At 41.4% G+C, this 17,148-nt stretch overlaps 2 protein-coding genes across 8 annotated transcripts in view; both read right to left on the reverse strand.

The window, feature by feature from the left end:
* The window catches only part of sugt1 (SGT1 homolog, MIS12 kinetochore complex assembly cochaperone), a 28,907-nt gene extending 27,088 nt beyond the window's left edge, over positions 1-1,819 (reverse strand). Inside the window, exon 1 of one of the 2 annotated variants that reach the window (XM_087132451.1) lies at positions 1,626-1,819. In XM_087132451.1, the coding sequence (XP_086988577.1) occupies positions 1,626-1,681 (56 nt within the window). In that variant the 5' untranslated portion in view covers positions 1,682-1,819. The remainder of the gene's footprint in view (positions 1-1,625) is intronic. The other variant, XM_022252384.2, reaches the window with a different exon arrangement.
* A 502-nt stretch (positions 1,820-2,321) lies between these two features.
* Positions 2,322-17,148, reverse strand: part of LOC110988622 (protocadherin Fat 1-like) — a 92,734-nt gene continuing 77,907 nt past the window's right edge. For 2 of the 6 annotated variants that reach the window (XM_087132439.1, XM_022252325.2), the window contains 8 exons: positions 16,020-17,046; positions 15,497-15,819; positions 14,176-15,317; positions 13,498-13,655; positions 12,930-13,118; positions 10,568-11,398; positions 8,534-8,560; positions 2,322-6,237 (listed from right to left, as the gene is read on the reverse strand). In XM_087132439.1, coding sequence (XP_086988565.1) covers positions 5,591-6,237; positions 8,534-8,560; positions 10,568-11,398; positions 12,930-13,118; positions 13,498-13,655; positions 14,176-15,317; positions 15,497-15,819; positions 16,020-17,046 — 4,344 coding nt within the window. In that variant the 3' untranslated portion in view covers positions 2,322-5,590. Of the gene's footprint in view, positions 6,238-8,533; positions 8,561-10,567; positions 11,399-11,841; positions 11,875-12,929; positions 13,119-13,497; positions 13,656-14,175; positions 15,318-15,496; positions 15,820-16,019; positions 17,047-17,148 lie in introns of all 6 variants that reach the window. The other 4 variants (XM_087132443.1, XM_087132441.1, XM_087132440.1 and 1 more) reach the window with 4 other exon arrangements.

The following is a 17,148-nucleotide window of genomic DNA, read 5'->3' on the forward strand; positions in this document are numbered from 1 at the left end:
ACTCCCAATTACGAAAATTGTTTTTAAAACGCCATATACGTTTAATGTCTACTTCCTCGAGTTCTTTAGGTTGTGTATAAGCTTTAATCGCATCGATAAAGTCCTGTTTGACAATCTGTCTTTGTTCGCATAAGGAATATTATATTTTTGTACCGTTTTCAACAGCTGCCGATATGACTGACGCGGGAGATGCCTAAATTGTTTTTGATCCTCTCTGATAGCTTTTATTAGCTCTGATCGTGTATGATATTTGCGCCTAGGTGACGGTAATGGGATCTTATACCGTTTAATAAAATCTTCCAAAAACACCTTCTTAAATCGAATAAAGTTCGTTAATATAGGTCGATGTTGTTGATAGCTCATGTCTCTTTTTATATATAGATTTATAAAATTTTTATCAATTTTATTCAACATGTTTTTTTTATACTACTATTTTATATAAAGAGCATTTATTTAAGGCGGTTTGTTTTGCTTTGAACAGAGCCAAGGTCACTAGTTCAGGTCGGGCAAGTCTCGACTTGTAGCAAGGGGAAATCCCTTTTTGTTTGTGTAAGTCGGTGCCAGTCACGAGTTGTTTAGCCAGCCGGGGTTAAAAGTTCAAGGTCAGTGAAGTGGAAATCCCCGGCGCTAGTCACGAGTTGTTTAGTCAGCGAGCGAGCGAGCGGCGCCGAGGCCAAAAGGTGAGTGGAAATTCCCTGGTCTTTTGGGTCGATGTACTACCCAAGGGCTTTGATCAAAAACTGGGGTTTCACGACAATTCCGGCATTTTCTCATTTTTTCCCATTTTCCCCCACCAAAATTGTTTCGACGATTTTTTGGGTCGATGTACTACCCAAGGGCTTTGAGCAAAAACCGGGCAAAAAGGGGCGTGTGATCCAGAATCGGCTCTTCTCTACTACTCGAAGTCTGCAGCTGCCAGGAGTCAGGACATCTCGTTTTATTGACATTTATGTCAATTAAATATGCAAATCAGGTATACGTTTGTATTTTAAATGTGGAAATTTGTAGTAGTGATGTGCAAATTTGTAAGAATGCCAAGTTTGACAGAAATAAAATGTGTCCCTCCAATGTAACAGAAGAAAAACCTTGTTTAAGTGAGCTTTTCCTGGTGCCATTCACTTTATAAAGAAAAACAAAGGGTGACCTTTGACCTGGGAGTCAATATTGGACAGTTTTTTACGATATTCAAATGGATGTATCTTGAGAACCGCTTGGCCGTTTTGAATTATTTTTTCACTGTTAAACTCCTGAAGATATGTTCTTTCATATCTGCTATAAATTGACTGTGTACTGATATAATTTGGAAATCATCTGAAATGCCTATAAAAATATAACAACTAGCAAATACTGAAATTGGGCCTTCAAAGGCTGTATGCTGGTCTATATTTTGAGGAACTTGCCCTAGCCTATGCCAACCCAATTCCTAGGCCTGGCCACTAGTTGGCCAAATAAGGGACATGCCTGCAAGTTAAGATTGTCTAGAAAACTGATAAACAATGGTGACTGTAAACATGGTAGGCCTAAAAATCAGGCAAACGCTTTTCGTAATTTCCTCACGAATTGAGTGCAACGTAATGCAATTAGATTTCAGGATAGGTATATGTGGTGATGTGGTTTCAACTTACTTTTTCTTTGACTTTGGAATTGGAGCAGTCCTTTCTTTCTCCTCGTTTTCGTTCATCCTGGGTGTGCCAATAAAGATATCTTACATATCAAAACGGGATAAGAGACAAAATTCCCCTCTTTACGTAGCCTGACGTTCTTGGATGTGTTCCTTCCTACGCGGTTGCTTCCCCAGGTATCGATACTACATAAACAAGTATTCCGAGAATCGATACCAAACCCAAACTTTTAGTTACATGTACTCCCGTGCTTTCCTCTTAAAATAATGGCTGGCTTAAATTAAGGAAGCCATCGACAGTGACTATTTCAATCTTCACATTCAGTGCAGTCTCAACCTGCCACCGATGAGCCTTGGTAGAGGAAACAGAGAACCTGAAGGAACTACATTAATGACTAAAAAAGCTACTTTGAAAAACATTACTGATTATGGTTCTTTTTAAAAGAACATTTAGATGAGAATATTCTTGTTTGTTTTTTGTCAGTTTTGCGCCATTTAAATCCTTTGTTTAGCTGCTCAAGAAGGTCTATCCCAGCATAAATTTGCAATATTCCCCCCCCCCATTCCTCTACTAGACCCCAAACCAAGAAAAAAAAATTCAATTACTGGATTATCAGGATATTATGTACAGGGTTTCCATTTCTCTGAGAAATCACATCACAATATGACAACAATTAAACACAAACATGAATACTCTCAATTTCAAGAAAATCATTTATTTTTTCCTCCTTTACATTTCAATTTACATTCATTTTTTTAGGTTCAACATAATTACTATTTTTTTTCCATTCTTCCACAATTTACAAATTGTGTTTTTGCATCGAATTTCTATGCTTTTTCAACAAAGGTTGATTTTAATAAACTTAACACGAAGCATACAGTAATATTTCAAATTATGAATAATAAAAAAAATTAAAAAGCACCAAACCTTGCAGAAAATCTCTTTTATTGTACAACATATTCGGGGAGATACTAAATTTTAACTGTCCAATCCTGTTGATAAAATAATTAAATGATCAGGCCACTACAACAAAGCCAGTAGCATTACAATGGAATCACATAAAAGGCTAGAAGCTACCTGCTACTGTCCAATGCTTTTGTTGAAAAAAAATCTGAAGTGAGATAAAATACAGTTTAGCAAAAACAATAAATACAACTTCAAAGTGCACATGTAAAACTTTAATCAACAGAGTTGTCCTATCTTTGAACTTTCCTACAATGAAGGATACACGTTAAAAAAATCAAGAAAGACACTTTAAAGACAAAAAGCAAAAATAAAACACTAAAATGTGTACAGCGTACAAAGGTTACAACACACTTCTACAAGTTGGCTGTTCAGGTTGAAGTTCAGATCCCAGGTGTCCAGCGACTTGCATTCTGAAATTCCAGCTGTTTTAATGAGGACATTCCAAAGGATTAAAAAAGACAGATTGGGGAAATCTTTGTCCCCAAGCTACTCCACAACTACAAGTAAATAAATTAACAAAGAAAATGGTTGCAGGATTAGATGTGGAAAGGGCAGGGGAGCATTTAAGAGAAAACTTCACAAGAGTAAAGGAAAAATTAAAAAAAAAACATGCAATTTCCATAGGAAATATACAACAACCTTTCAGTGAAACAGAATCATATACTAAATTCTTGTTGGGGATGTTTTGAATTCCATTCTTATGTGTGCGGCTTTACTGTTATTGTTAAACATCAGTCATAATAGACATACAATGTAAAACCATTATAATTGTATCAACAATGAGCTCCTTGTTACATACAGTATTGCTAAAAGCAAAACACCACATTAAGTCCCCTCCTATGCTCAGAAGTACCCAAGATATAACTGGAAGAAACATCCTGAAAAAGACTGCATATCATGTGGCATCCTTTTTGTAAAACGTGCAGAGACTAGCCAGCATTAAAAAAAAAATACTTTTCTGAAATATTTTCTGGTCTTCTGAGATATACTAACAACAAAAACCTAATACAGTTTACAGCACATCCTGCATGCATGTGTAAAATAAATGCCAGGGACTTTCAATCACGTTGGTGAAAATACGTTACCATGATTCATTCAAATGACCAAGAGCTTTTTTAAGGGTCTAACTAGACAAGTGTACCACTCAGCATGTCATTGTCACTTTTCACCAATTCCACAATAAATGACTGAAGAATTCAAAAGAGCAAAAGAAATGTCCTGAGTTAGGGAAAGTAGTGTCTTAAGAATGGAAGAAATAGAGTACTTTTTTCTGATGAAGACTTATGCTTTCACTTCAAAGTTGTATTACAAACAATACATGGGTTGACAATCAAGGCATGTTCATGATTGTTAAGAAAAAAGACTTATAACTGAAAGCTTAATATTCATATGCACCAATGATGAATATTCATAAGGCAGGAGAAAATACTTGCATACCAAACACATCTTTCCTCGGTAACACTATTAGTCACACAAACAAGAAAATTAAGTTTATTTTTAAGAATCATTGTAGACTCCGACACAAAACCAAGATCCTAAGATATTTTGTGATGACTAGTTCTATTATTTATTATGGATTATGAATTATTCATGAGCATATACATGCAACAATATGTACACATAATGAATAAAAATGTCACAGCAGTAACTCGATACAATAGGACAAGTTCAAAGTCTATATTTTCTTTGAGCAATATAACATATGTACATGTTATGCTGTTAGATCAAGCAGTGGATATTCGAATTTTTATTGCAAAATTTAATCTGCTTTTCGCAAAAGTAAGTTGCAAATTGACAAAATTGCCATTTCATGAAATTCATTCTTTGGACAGAATGAAACTAAAAAGTGGCAAAGTTTTCAATCAGGAATAATTCTGATATTAACCCTAACAGTCCCAAATCCTCCAATTTCAATACGGTTTTACATACATCCTTAGGGGTTAGGGTTAAGCTTTATTAACATTTTGCAGAAACGTCTACTTATTACAAAAAAGTAGCAGTATTGAAATAGTCCTACTGATCTCATTATTTTGCATTCCCAGGGAACTATAATATTTTAAATTAACATCTGCATTTTCAACGAGGGGAGGAATTGTTTGCATATAAGACTGGGAAGCTCAAAGTGTAAAAAACAGTCATTGCTAGGAAGAAATCTAGTACTGCAAGATTGAACATCCTGAGAGCAGGGCCAAATTTTTGAAAGAAACATCGTAACTGAATTGAAAAAGAAAAAAAGACTTTTCAAAAATTTGGTTTGAAAGTGCTGTGAAGTAAGTACTGAACAGGCAGTCACTCGGTTGAATAAATTACTATAAACAATGTACAAAGTTCTAAAAAGTACTTAAGTAATAGGATTCTGGCAAAAAGGGAATCTGATCATTCAATGTGATAATTTTGCAGATGTGAACTCAGACACCTGAACAAGGGTAAAAATACAACACTAGAATTTCAGGATGGCGATCAAGAAATATTTCTAATTGTAAGCCTACACAAAATTCTTTTAAACAGGCCTCCTCCTGAAAAAAATGAGACACACAATTCATTCCAAAGGTCTGGATGGATTTTATTTAGTCAAATCTGGCAGTTTCTTTAACAACCATTATCAGTTACAGTGGATGATGATAATGAAGTTATGGCGCAGCTATTAGATTATCACACAAACAACAAAAAGCATCCACAATTGACCCCTGTCTTTATGTAGAACCCAAGAATCTGTTGCACCATCAGTTTACATTTGAATATTTACAATCTATTTTATTCTATAACTGACTTTTATGCAGTACTTTGCAAAAGATCTGTCTGACCCTCCACAGTCTTGATCAGCTGAGCTTGTCTGAGGAGATTCTTGTAACATCAAGCCATACAATAAAGTACAGAGTCCATCACTCAATATATACAGCTTATAACATCTACACGGCTTGGATGGATCCTATTTGTCACTCTGTGTGTTGCTGAATGCATGGAATCACTATTTCTAGTAGAAGGTTTGAGATTGAAGGCAATCACACATCTGTGGTTAGGTTCTTCAGCTGTGCGTTGAGCTCCCTGTCATCCGGAAGGTCCTCTTCGTATTCATCATCGGTGCCATCTACACTGTCATACTCACTCAGTGCCATCTCGCTGTCTGGGTCACACATCCCCGAGACATCCGAGCAGGAGGCGTTGGTGTCGGTGTAGACCGACATAGACATGTTGTCCATGTTGGCAATGGCACCCTCCAGGTCAAAGTTCAGGTCGCCGGTGGAGGCAGCCCCACCGGGGAACTGACCCCGCTGAGGGTAGGGCAGGCCATCCGAGATGTCCTCCTCATTCTCTGCCTCGAGCGGGGGCAGGGTAGAGTTGCTGATGGCATGCTTGGGCAAGTACTGGTTGGGATGCTGCTGGTAGTGGGAGCTGAGTCCCACGTATGGGGTGTCGTCCACCGGCGGGTAGTTGGCCAGCTGCTGCTGGAAGTCCCTCATGGCTCCCTGTGGGTAGGGCATGTCCTCATTCTCGGCAGGGTAGTCTGTCTCCTCCCCTACAAACTCATCTTCAATGTCCTCGTCAGACAGGTTGGTGTTGGTGGGGGACTCAGGGGTCTCATATTGCACTTCAGGGATGTTGCTGAGGGGTTCGGCAGGCATCCAGTCACTGCAATCCCACTGGTATGCTGTAATGGTGACCAAAAAAGGATTAGAGTTTAGACATCAAGAACATACATGTAACATTCCTGCAGGGCTCCAACTAATCTATTATCCTTAATCTAAACAAGCATGCACAATTACAAGCTGGAAAGGAAACAGGGTAAAAATAAATTTCAAATCAAATAAATGTACATCAATCCATGCCTTCAAACCAAAAAGAAATTGTGAAGCTGCCTACCAAAATATTTTAGGAGTAAAGTGTTTCTATACACTTTAAAAATGTCGAAGATGTAAAAATTCTTGGGATTATAGTTCACTGAGAGGGTGAATTGAAAAATCTGAATTGCTTGGAGTATGATATTAGCCATGAATAAAATGACTCTTTGAGAAAAGTTGAAAAAAAAAATCGAATTTGAATGTTGAATCCTCCCAAAAGAGCTCATGGCTTTAAAATGTAATGTAATGGTGTAAAGACTTTTTAATTTTGGTTTTGTTCACAAATAAACATAATCCCAGTCGGCATGGGGTGATCATTTTTATTTCAAATGTGGAGATATGGAATGCATAAGTACAATAAAAAAAACCTGTATGAGTACACATTGAAGAGCAATGATAACGTTTTTTTTAATGATTGTGCTGAAGTGCAGTATGTGTATATTTATATAATTTATATTGCTCTGTGAAAATAAGAATGAAATACAGTAAATGGAAATACACTGGTGTTTACTGAAAGTAAATAAATATACACACAGTTAAATGGACCCTGAGACCAACCATTACACACAGACAGAACTTGTGATTACAACGTCAAGCTACAAACATAGCATGCTAAATTAATACATGAAAAGTGTGAAACAAGTTAACATTTGAAGGACATGTGTTGGTGAATATTCCCTCTTTTAGCACTGCCATTACAACTGGACAATGGATGAAACTTGAAAGTCAGACCAGACTGTACACACTCCCAAGTAAAAACATAGTACATCTAACTTCCCGAGAACTGATCATTAAAAGCACAAGGCAGACAATTGCAAAACTTCAAACAAATTAGACAGTCCACCACATCAGATGATTTTTCTTGACAGTTTTAACTTTTTACTCATTTTTACAGCTTAAATGAGGTAATTGGCAGCATGTGCATGAAAGCCTTTAGATGGAAGAACTGAAGTCGGCATAGATAGGCAACAAATAGCCCATGGAATCTTAGAAAACAAAAAGGAAATCAATACAGTTGAAATGTAGAGTTTTGAATGACTTATTTTGGGGTTAGAAAAGATCTTGGAGTTGGGTTTTTATGCTCATTACAAGTCAAGTGTGAACATGCAGGTTAGAGGTGCATTGTCATGGTGCTTCCTGACAGTGGTACGGTATATTTCCCAGACTCGTATTCAGAAAGTTCAACATTGGGAAAGGCCCTTTTGTCACACCTTGGCAAGCAGTTGTGGTTCCAGCCTCCAGCCACTTCTCTTGCCTCAAGTGCAAAGTGAAATTCTTAAATACTTGAACTAGATAGAAAGGTACTTGCTGTGACTGCCAAGTTTTAGGCTTTGATGTCTAGTGAATGTAGTGACCCTGATCAAGCCCTAGAGTCAGTGGTATAAGCCAAACCCAACAGCTGATGCCAAGGTCTAAGAGTTGCCCAAAATTACCTTAAGGTCACCTAGACATTACCAGGACAATATCAAGAATTACCCCCAAGGTTACCCACAGGTTACCCGAAGGGTGAGGTACCCGTACCAAGAAGTATCAGAAAGTATTGATGGGTACAATGAGTACCAGTGAGGATCCATGTAATAACACTGCTGCGTAAACACAAGCCTTGTTCCTCAAATAAGAATGACAAAGTGTGCACAGTGAGTGCTTGATAGGAAGTGGACTTTCTGAATACGATCTGCAAGTGTTAAAAAGAGGTGTACGGTGGGACTCAAGGGGGAGAATTATGAGGTGAGCTCATGGGTCCAAGAAACACAAATTCCCCACCATCAACACCTCAATTTCTGCCTCTAGTGAGTGTCTCAAGACCCACTGTACACACACAGGATTAGTAATAACAAAACACAGTGGGAGGCTGGGGTCTGGCAAGCTGAGCTGGTGGGTGCAACAGATGCAAATCCCCCACAGCCAACACTCCCATTTCTGCCTCAACAGCCTGCACCGAAGGCCACCACACATTCCCTTGATGAGTGCACCTTTTCCCCTGGTGACTGCTCATTATTATAATATCCCATGCATTATTCATCACCATCATAATCTGTTAATGATTACTGACATGAAATAAGTGCTTTCCTTTTGATTTTACATTACGTGTTCATTAGCTGGTACCTTTTTGCCTATATACATCGCCGGAATCTAGAAGAAAAAATAGCAACATGGTGCGGTGCGGGCAAGAAGACAACGCAGGTTCAAAAGGGGTGGAGGAATACAGAAAGAGCAAGAAAACTGCTGGTTAGATTCACTGGGTGTACACACGTCTTTAGCACACCAAGGGGTGAAAGGTCAAATTGAAGCTTCTTCAAATACTAGCTCAAAGGCAATTAACAAAACTAGTGCACGGTACTATGTAACAGCTGTGCAATTCCTTTTTTTAATGCGAGACTCACAAAATTGATAGTCTGCCATTAGTGGTGCTGTGCATGACTTTACAACAAGAAGCAATTTTTAAAAACTTCTTGTGCAAAAATCCACAAGCTTAATGCTTGAGTTTTAGGCTCTCAGGCTGTTAAAGAAACATGTAAAAACATCATTTCATTGCTAAGCATGTCTTCTCATTTTGGCAGATGTACTTCTTGAATAGTAAGAAATATGTTGTCATAACTCATTAAGAACCAAATTGTAAAACATGGTAATTCTTCAACTGGGTAATGAAACTTAACAGGAAAAGTACAATGCAATGAAACATGCACACAATGTACATATAAGGATTGCCAATATCACATTATGTACATTTAATATGGATAGCAGTGTTCTCCATGGGCTGTTTTAGCAGGGCGGAACGCCCTGCCAAAATTTTGGGCCACCCCGCCAAATTTTGCGGCCCTGCTATTTTTTTGAGTTGTGTATTTTTTCCTGAATGTCTACTTTCTCAAGATTTTAATAAAAAAGAGGTTTACCGCAGTTTGTGGATTGAGTTTGAGTTTACCAACGACACTTACGATGTACTGACAATGGTGATCGTTGGCTGCCTACAGTTATGCATAGTCAACCTTGTGTCCCAAAAAGCCATCGCTTATGTTTTGTACATGTACACGTTTATTGTATTATGCAAGTGTGTACATGTACACACAGTGTATGTGACTGGTACCCGCAGCGCAACTTTTTTTTTACGGAGTGTGCGCGGGTGCCAGAGGAAGGACCATGCCATGCCTGAGCGGCCCCCACACTCTGCTCCGATATGAAGGGGTTGCTTCATTTTTATGACGTGAGCTGGAAATTGTAAACTTATCTTTGCCTGACCACATTTCTTATGTCCTTTTTTATTCAAGGGCGCATTTCGAGTCTTGTTTTTACTCTGCCTTTTCACAGTCAACTGATCATTGAGAAAACCGCGTGCTCGGCTCATCTCAAGCATGTCTCAAGTCACTAACATGAGGTTCTGCTAAAAATGCTCCGGAAACTAAAATAATTTCGTCATCAAATCTTTCAATGGAGAAATTCCTCCTACAGAATATCCAACCAATATTTCATGTTGTAAATGCAATCATATTTGGGGCCAAATTACAGACGAAAGTGGACTGGAAATTGCCCCAGAATGCACCACAGAGCATCTAGAATCCAAAATTTTCCAGGGCCCTTAAGCAAGCCCCGGACCCCACGCCATAAGGGCTTCACGCTTGCAATTTTGTCTACCACCCTGCCAAAATTTTCGGCCATGGAGAACACTGGGATAGAATGTTAACACCATAGCAACTGAAACACTGAAAGAGACAATACTTAAAACTCAAATACAAAAATTGGAATGGATTTTGAACAAAGAAATTCAACTGATAGAAATCACTTTGCTAAATAACTGAAGGGAGAAACTGAAAGGAATCCAAACTAATCAAATGTAATTAAAGTTCTGCTCTGCATTAAGACATCATTTCTGGTACAGTACTAAATGGCCAGGCATCCTGTTATGCATGCTGGAGGGAAAGACTAGAGGATTACAGCATGGTGGGACAGGAAAAGAGACTAGCAACACTCAGGGATATCGTCACAATGGGTATTGTCACAGTCAAAAAAATATGTACACGTGTATGCATGGGTATGCAGGGAAATGGATCCTGAGAAGAAAGTAAAAATAAGAAAACCCATAGATGATGTAATGGGAACAACATAACTGGACTGAATGATCTGACTATTGACATGGAGTCTAACCCTTCTTTTCATCAGCACTCTTTGTGTCTGCATCTGCGGCATCCTTAGGGTTCTGGGTGATGTAGACTGTTTGGTGGGTATCATGAAACTCGGTCATGGTCTCCATGGGTTCGTCCGACTCCAAGAACAGGTTAGAAGCCCCATTGGTGCCAGCGTCATTGTCTACAGTCTGACAGCTGACGTCAGCAAGAATCTGAACCCCCTCAACACCAAGAGCCTTCTGTGTCTCCAAGAAGTCCAACGGTGGAATGTTGTTGAAGCCAATGTCAGAGCCAGCCGATCCCTCACTCTGACGCTCAATTTTCAAGCCAATCAGGTCAGCATAGGACCTCTCACTGTCGGAATCGGTCTGGATGTCGGACTGAGAGCTGTCTGCTTCAAATCTGCTGATCTCCGGCTCCATGTTGAAACGAACGCTCTTGGAGGGCTGCAAGAGGGAGTCAATGTCTGTCTCCAGGACAGGGCTTGTTTTGGATGGACGCTTCTTAAGAATCGGAGACTTGGGAGCGTACTTCTTGGGTGATTTTGGGCTTGGGGACTTCTCCGTTGCTGGGGCAGCATTCATCAGTGGTTTACTTTGCTCCACAGGAGTTGGTGTAGTGGGGGATTTGGGTGGGGACACAGGGGACACCTTAGAAGGGGGAAACATGTGGGGCTTCCTTTGGGTGTTAGTGGGGGAATTTTGAGAATGGGCCTGCTCAATGGAGATCACTGTGTCTTGGCTAGCGTCAGAGTCACTGTGACTAGAGGAAGGGGTTGATGGTGACGGAGGTTTTTTCTGATTGACTGACAAATCAACCTCCTGGTCAGCCGGTGGCAAAGCCTTGGTGGCTGTGGCACAAATCCACAGGGTGAGCAGTAAAAGCAAGACAGAAACAAGACACAAGAGAGGATAGAAGCTGTTAAGAGTTAGCTCTGGTTACCAGTTAGTTAGAGTACCAGCAAGTTCTCTAGCAGGATGGTTCAGTCAGAATGGCAAGCAAACAAGAGTTTCAACTTCATTCAAAGCATAGATTGATTAAACAAAAATCTTTGTGATTCAGGCCAAGAAATATCGTGTTATTCCATTCACTAGACATACTTTTCTTTCCTCAGATATTCAATTAAAAAAAATATTCAGACATATCTGTAAATTCCACAGGCAAAAATCAACGTCTTGCAGTATTCATGGGTACTAAAACTAAAAAAAACTAAAACAAAACAAACAACACAAGGTCCCCGTTGAAAAGAAGGAAGATGCCGGCAGGCCTAGTTTGGGTCCAGTAACGGCTTACCAGAACCAAGCAGCTACTGGGTCTCTGAGTATGCTTCAAATGAAGATCATTAATAGGGTTAAGAAAGACATCTGTGCGAGGGTGTTAGAATGTTAGAAAAACTACCCCGAAAAGCTATCAAGCATATTTAACCTTTAAATCTGCTATACAGAAAGGTTTCTTCAGACATACATGTAGTAAGAAAACGGTTTTATTTGAAAGACTATCCTGCCAACCCTGTACTATTAGCAAGTGTCACTTATAAACTACAAGGAATTATAATATACCTGTTAATTTGTTAACGTGCATGATTTGAATAATCAGAAGATTCCTATCCTAATTCTTATTACTACAACTGTATCTACAACTTGAAACCAGTTAAATGTTTCATTACAGAGTCTATTAGATGCTTTGTTGAGGCTAGCAACAAAGCTGTAGTGGCTTGATAAAACTTGGGAGATATTAAGCAGATATCATGAGGTGACACCAAGAAAAACAGAAGAGTAATGGATAGAAAGGAAACCATGGTTTCATTAAGGCAAAGTGAAAGTGCATGGCCACCTAGCACTACTTACAAAGCAATCCCCCCCCAAAAAATTGACATTTTTTAAACTCTTGGGAGGTAGGAAAATCAGACTACCTCTTACAGATGGGCAATCTTATTTAACCTCACTAATACCACCTGTTACACACTGATAATAAAAACTGCTTACACTTTGGGTTTGAAGTTATGTGCAGTGGGTTACAACATATATGGGCACTTGAGCACTGGGCAAGCCCCTTGGTAATGGCAAACACAATGTGCCACACTTTGTTTAGAAAACTTGACAAGGGCCAATCATTTTGCTCAGTAGCTGGGGTAATGTGTCCACTGTTCCTCGGGGCTTGCTGAGTGTATAGTAATCTTGTGCCTGGATTACAGAACAACCACTTCCAAACTTTTTTGGGACCACATGACTTATATTGATGGCTATGTACTGTATTTTCATGTTTTGCAAAGTCATCAAGTTGGATTTAATTCAAAGCACTTGCATGGAAGCAATTTAGATGTTCATGACGTATTTCAGTACTGAAATAATGTCCTGAACCGGTTATTGGATCGATCTTACCTGGTAATGCGTCATCATCGTTCTCGGTATTGATGGAGCTCATTGAGGTGACCTCGACATGGCTGAACTGGTCATAGGCCGGGGGCTCCAGGGGCATACGACCATCCCTGGCTGGGGGTAGGATGCAGGGATGAGAATGCTGCAGGGGGTGGTGGGCACTAATGGGGGCGTTCTTGGCACTGTCCCGCCCTGACAAAGGAGGAAATTTGTGATGAAGGGGTCAGTACAACAAGATTGAGTCAACCTTGTTTGGGAAATTTTCTGAGAACTTATCTTGCTCTCTCATGTGAGTTTATAATATTTGTAGTATCATGAATGACTGACAAAGAGGAATAATCTTCAAAAAGGAAAGATTCTTTACAAATTTTGAGGCTTCAATTCTATAGGCTTATTTGAAAATGTTGAGACCTATTATCAAAATACAAAGAAAGATATCAAAACAGGCAAAGTGTTAAAACTGAGGAGTTCAGAATGCATCCAAAAACCTTGTGAACAAGGAAGCACATTTCTGATCCACAAGCACAGAGCAGTGTCTGAAGACGATGAATAATAAAAAAATGCAGCCTACCATCGGCGTAGCTCTCGTGGGTACTGGGTGCATCAAACTCCCAGGCTGGCTTGGCGATAGAGTCACTGTCTGAAGCAGAGTTGGAAGGCAAGGGAGGCAGGGAGGGCTGCTGGCTGATGGGCTGGCCGTGGTAGGCCTGGGAGTCATCATAGCCATACCTGAGCATTGAGAGGAAGAGATGCAAGGTGGGATGGGTTCAACGGGTGTTGATTTCTTACTTAAAATGCAAACCCTGGTCCAATCAAATCAATCCAACACACTACCGTCTTCCAAATCCAAAAAGGTATCAGTTTGAAAAACTTGTTTTCTTTTCCTTTATTTTAATACTGTGTTTCTTTGTCAAGGCTGGAATGTGTGTGAAAGGACTCTCATGTATGGGTTCTGTGAAGGAGCATGAGCGCTTGTGTGTGCATACAGTGTAGTGCCCATCTTTGTGCAGTGCAGTTAACACCTCTGCTTGGGTGGCAAGCAGCTACTCTGTCCAGCCCCTCTCTTCTCCAACATGACAGGTCACTACCTGTGGCTGATCAGCAAATGTTGCTACCAATGACACCAAGTCCACTTCCATTTGACAAATACAATGAGTACTCCTCTAAATACCCGTAGGTCATTTTAACACTTGACAATAAATCTCACATCTATGGTGTAGAGGAGTCGATTAGTTGAAGTGCAGCCTACCTGTCTGTATCCAGATTATTGAGAGAGTTGTGGTTGCTTGGTGTGTAGGAGGCAGGTCGGTCAGGCAGTGGAGGTGGTCTGGGGCTAGGTGGGCTTGGTGGATACCCATAGTCAGATCCCTTGCTGTCTCGTTTGAAGGTATCCATTGAGTACTGGTTGGCACTTGCGTGGATGTGATGTGATTGGCGCCTTCTGCGACGTCTACGCATGAAGACAGCAAAGAGCAGGACTAGGACAATAGCAATGACCGCTGCTACTACAATGCCAATAATCTCCACCATGCCGATGGCGAAGGGACCGGCCGTGATGTTGGGCACAGCATCCAAATCTAGACTACGGCACACCTCATCGGCTGAGGATGGGCTACAGCACTTGTAAGACTTGGTCAGCTGCACGCAATGGTGGCCATAACGGCAGGGATTCTGACTGCAGTGAGTCAGCTCCGTCTGGCAGTATGTGCCGCCGTAGCCAGTTCCTGTGCAGTTGCAGGTCATGCTACCCAGCTTGCAGAAACCATCATTGAGGCAGACCTGCTCGGGGCATAGCACCTCGTTGCAGTTGCGGCCGGAGTAGGGCTCCTTGCAGTCGCACTGGAAGTCATTGCCTGTGCTATAGCAGGTCCCCCCGTTGGCACACGGGTCAGGGTAGCAGGGCGTGAAGGGAAACTCACACCTGTTGCCGTTCCACCCAGGCCGGCAGTCACAGACGAAGCTGTAGCCATAATCAATACAAGAACCCTCATGTTCACAGGGGTTGCCCGAGCAGGCTTTCAGGAATTTGGATGGACACTCCCCAATGTTGCTGGGTGTGATTCCTTCCCCAGTCCGCTCTAGTCGCAGCCCGTCCACATTCATATCACCCATGCACCCGATGAATCCGTCCGAGACCGTCTCTCGGCGGGCACGGACTTGGTCGGCCACCCGGGCACCAAAGACTATTTTGTTGAGGTTGAGAGCACGCTTGTCACCGGCCGCACTTCCCGTGGCTGAAGCAGATCTGTCCAGAGTTACCGTGGCAACATTTCCTTGATGGCTGATGGAGACCTCATGCCACTGGCCATCATCCACACGCCTTGTGGTCAAGTGGATATTTGCTGGTCCACTTCCACAGTCAAAGGTGTAGTGAACAAAGCCATCAATAATCTGCAAAGAGTAAGCAACATGAGAGGTATATATAAACATCACTGAACTAACAAGGAACAAAGTGTAATGAGAAAAGTGATAGGTTGTCATATACTGGTATCTAAAATCACCTCCAGATAACAAATCAGTTTTACAATAAGTAGCACTTGGCCTTTGACAGATACAATCATTGCATTTACCTCCAGGGTGCTGTAGTCATCTCCCTCTCCATGCATGATGACACCATTGGGTTCCATTGTGTGTATGGCCACAGCTACCCTGACAGCCAGGCTAGATACATCCAGCAAGTCATAGCGCATGTAGCTGTTGCCGGAGAAGCTCATGGGCAAGCTAGGATCCCCTCCACAACTAAGGCTGTTGTCTGCACAGACGCAGCTGAAGGCATCACCGTTGGCCTGGCAGCTCCTGTAGGCCGGGCAGGGGTTGCTGGAGCATGGGTCGGTGATGGTGGGTGTCTGGGGACGGGGTGGCTCAGCAGTGGGTAGGTCACTACAGCCCTCCACTGTAATGGTAAATATGAGATGCATCATTTAGAATAAACTCTTTGGAAACCATACTCTTACACTGCAAATAGGCCTAAAAACAGATTCATGTAATTAATATCTGTAATATTGTGGACTTCAACAAACCGGTTTTTTTTTTTTTTTACATTATGTGGAAATGTAGCTTTGTGAAGTGTTTTTCTCTTAGTAAAAAGCTTACCACGTTCTTTACAGACACAAATGGGTTCCCTGCTGTGTCTGGCTGACACAAAGCCAGCATTTTCCCCATCATCAATAGTAGTCACATGGGCCTGGTCAAAGGTGACGTGTGACTCGCAGCGTCGCTGTTTGTCACAGACTTTGTCCAGACAGACATCGGCCACGATGGCCTTGACTGTGACTCCCATACGCTGGACAAAGCTGGAGGCGCTGGTATTGATCTGGCGCTCCAGAGATTTGGGCTTGTAGTAGGAAACTCCGCGGCGGTCCGATTTCTCAACTGCAAACAGGACTTCTGTGTCTCCAGCAGCCATCTCCGACTGCTGGATGCTGATGACTTGGACATCAGCAGACTCCGCAGAGCGCAGGATGTTGCTGATAATGTGCTTGAAAACATTGAAATACAGGTAGAGAAACTTCTCTGGGGTCAAGTCTTGGAAACCGATGGTCACACTGTTATCCAACATCTCCGTGGTCACAGTGTCCACGGTCACCTGGACATCGCAGTACGACACAAACTGCCCATCACTGACGCTGACATTCAGCTGGTAGAAGCCTTCGTCCAGGTCAGGCTGGGCCAAGATGCTGCCGGTCTCCGGGTCTACCCGGAAGGCGTTGCCCATATTATTGGCCAGCTCATAGCGAAGGACATCAGCAGGATCTGCATCCACAGCATCCACCCATCCAATGACTCCACCAGGGAAGTTGTCCTCATATGACTTGATAGTTATCATCATCGGCGACTTCACAATGGGTGGGTTAATAGGTTCAATGATCTCCAACGTCACATGGGTGATAGATGACAGTGGCGGTTTCCCATTGTCTGTTACCTGAACGGTCAGCTCATACACGTCCTTCATCTCACGGTTGAAAGGGAAGCGATTGTACAGGATACCATCTGAGTCAATGTTAAAGTCATTGTCTTCATTGCCTTTAACAATGGTGAAAGTAAATGGTGGGCCATTCACAGAGGAATCAGGATCAGTGACATTCAACTGAACAAGTTTACTGTTCACGGCCATATCCTCCTATTAACAAGCAAAAGAAAGGAAACTGAATTATGACAAGTATTCATGTCAAACCCGCATTTTAAATCAACTTAAAGTTTGATGAAATAAGGATTTAAACAT

The sequence above is a fragment of the Acanthaster planci genome, linkage group LG02 (assembly GCF_054643075.1).
Source record: "Acanthaster planci isolate LZ-2023a linkage group LG02, COTS_SCS, whole genome shotgun sequence".
In the NCBI taxonomy this organism is placed as follows: domain Eukaryota; kingdom Metazoa; phylum Echinodermata; class Asteroidea; order Valvatida; family Acanthasteridae; genus Acanthaster; species Acanthaster planci.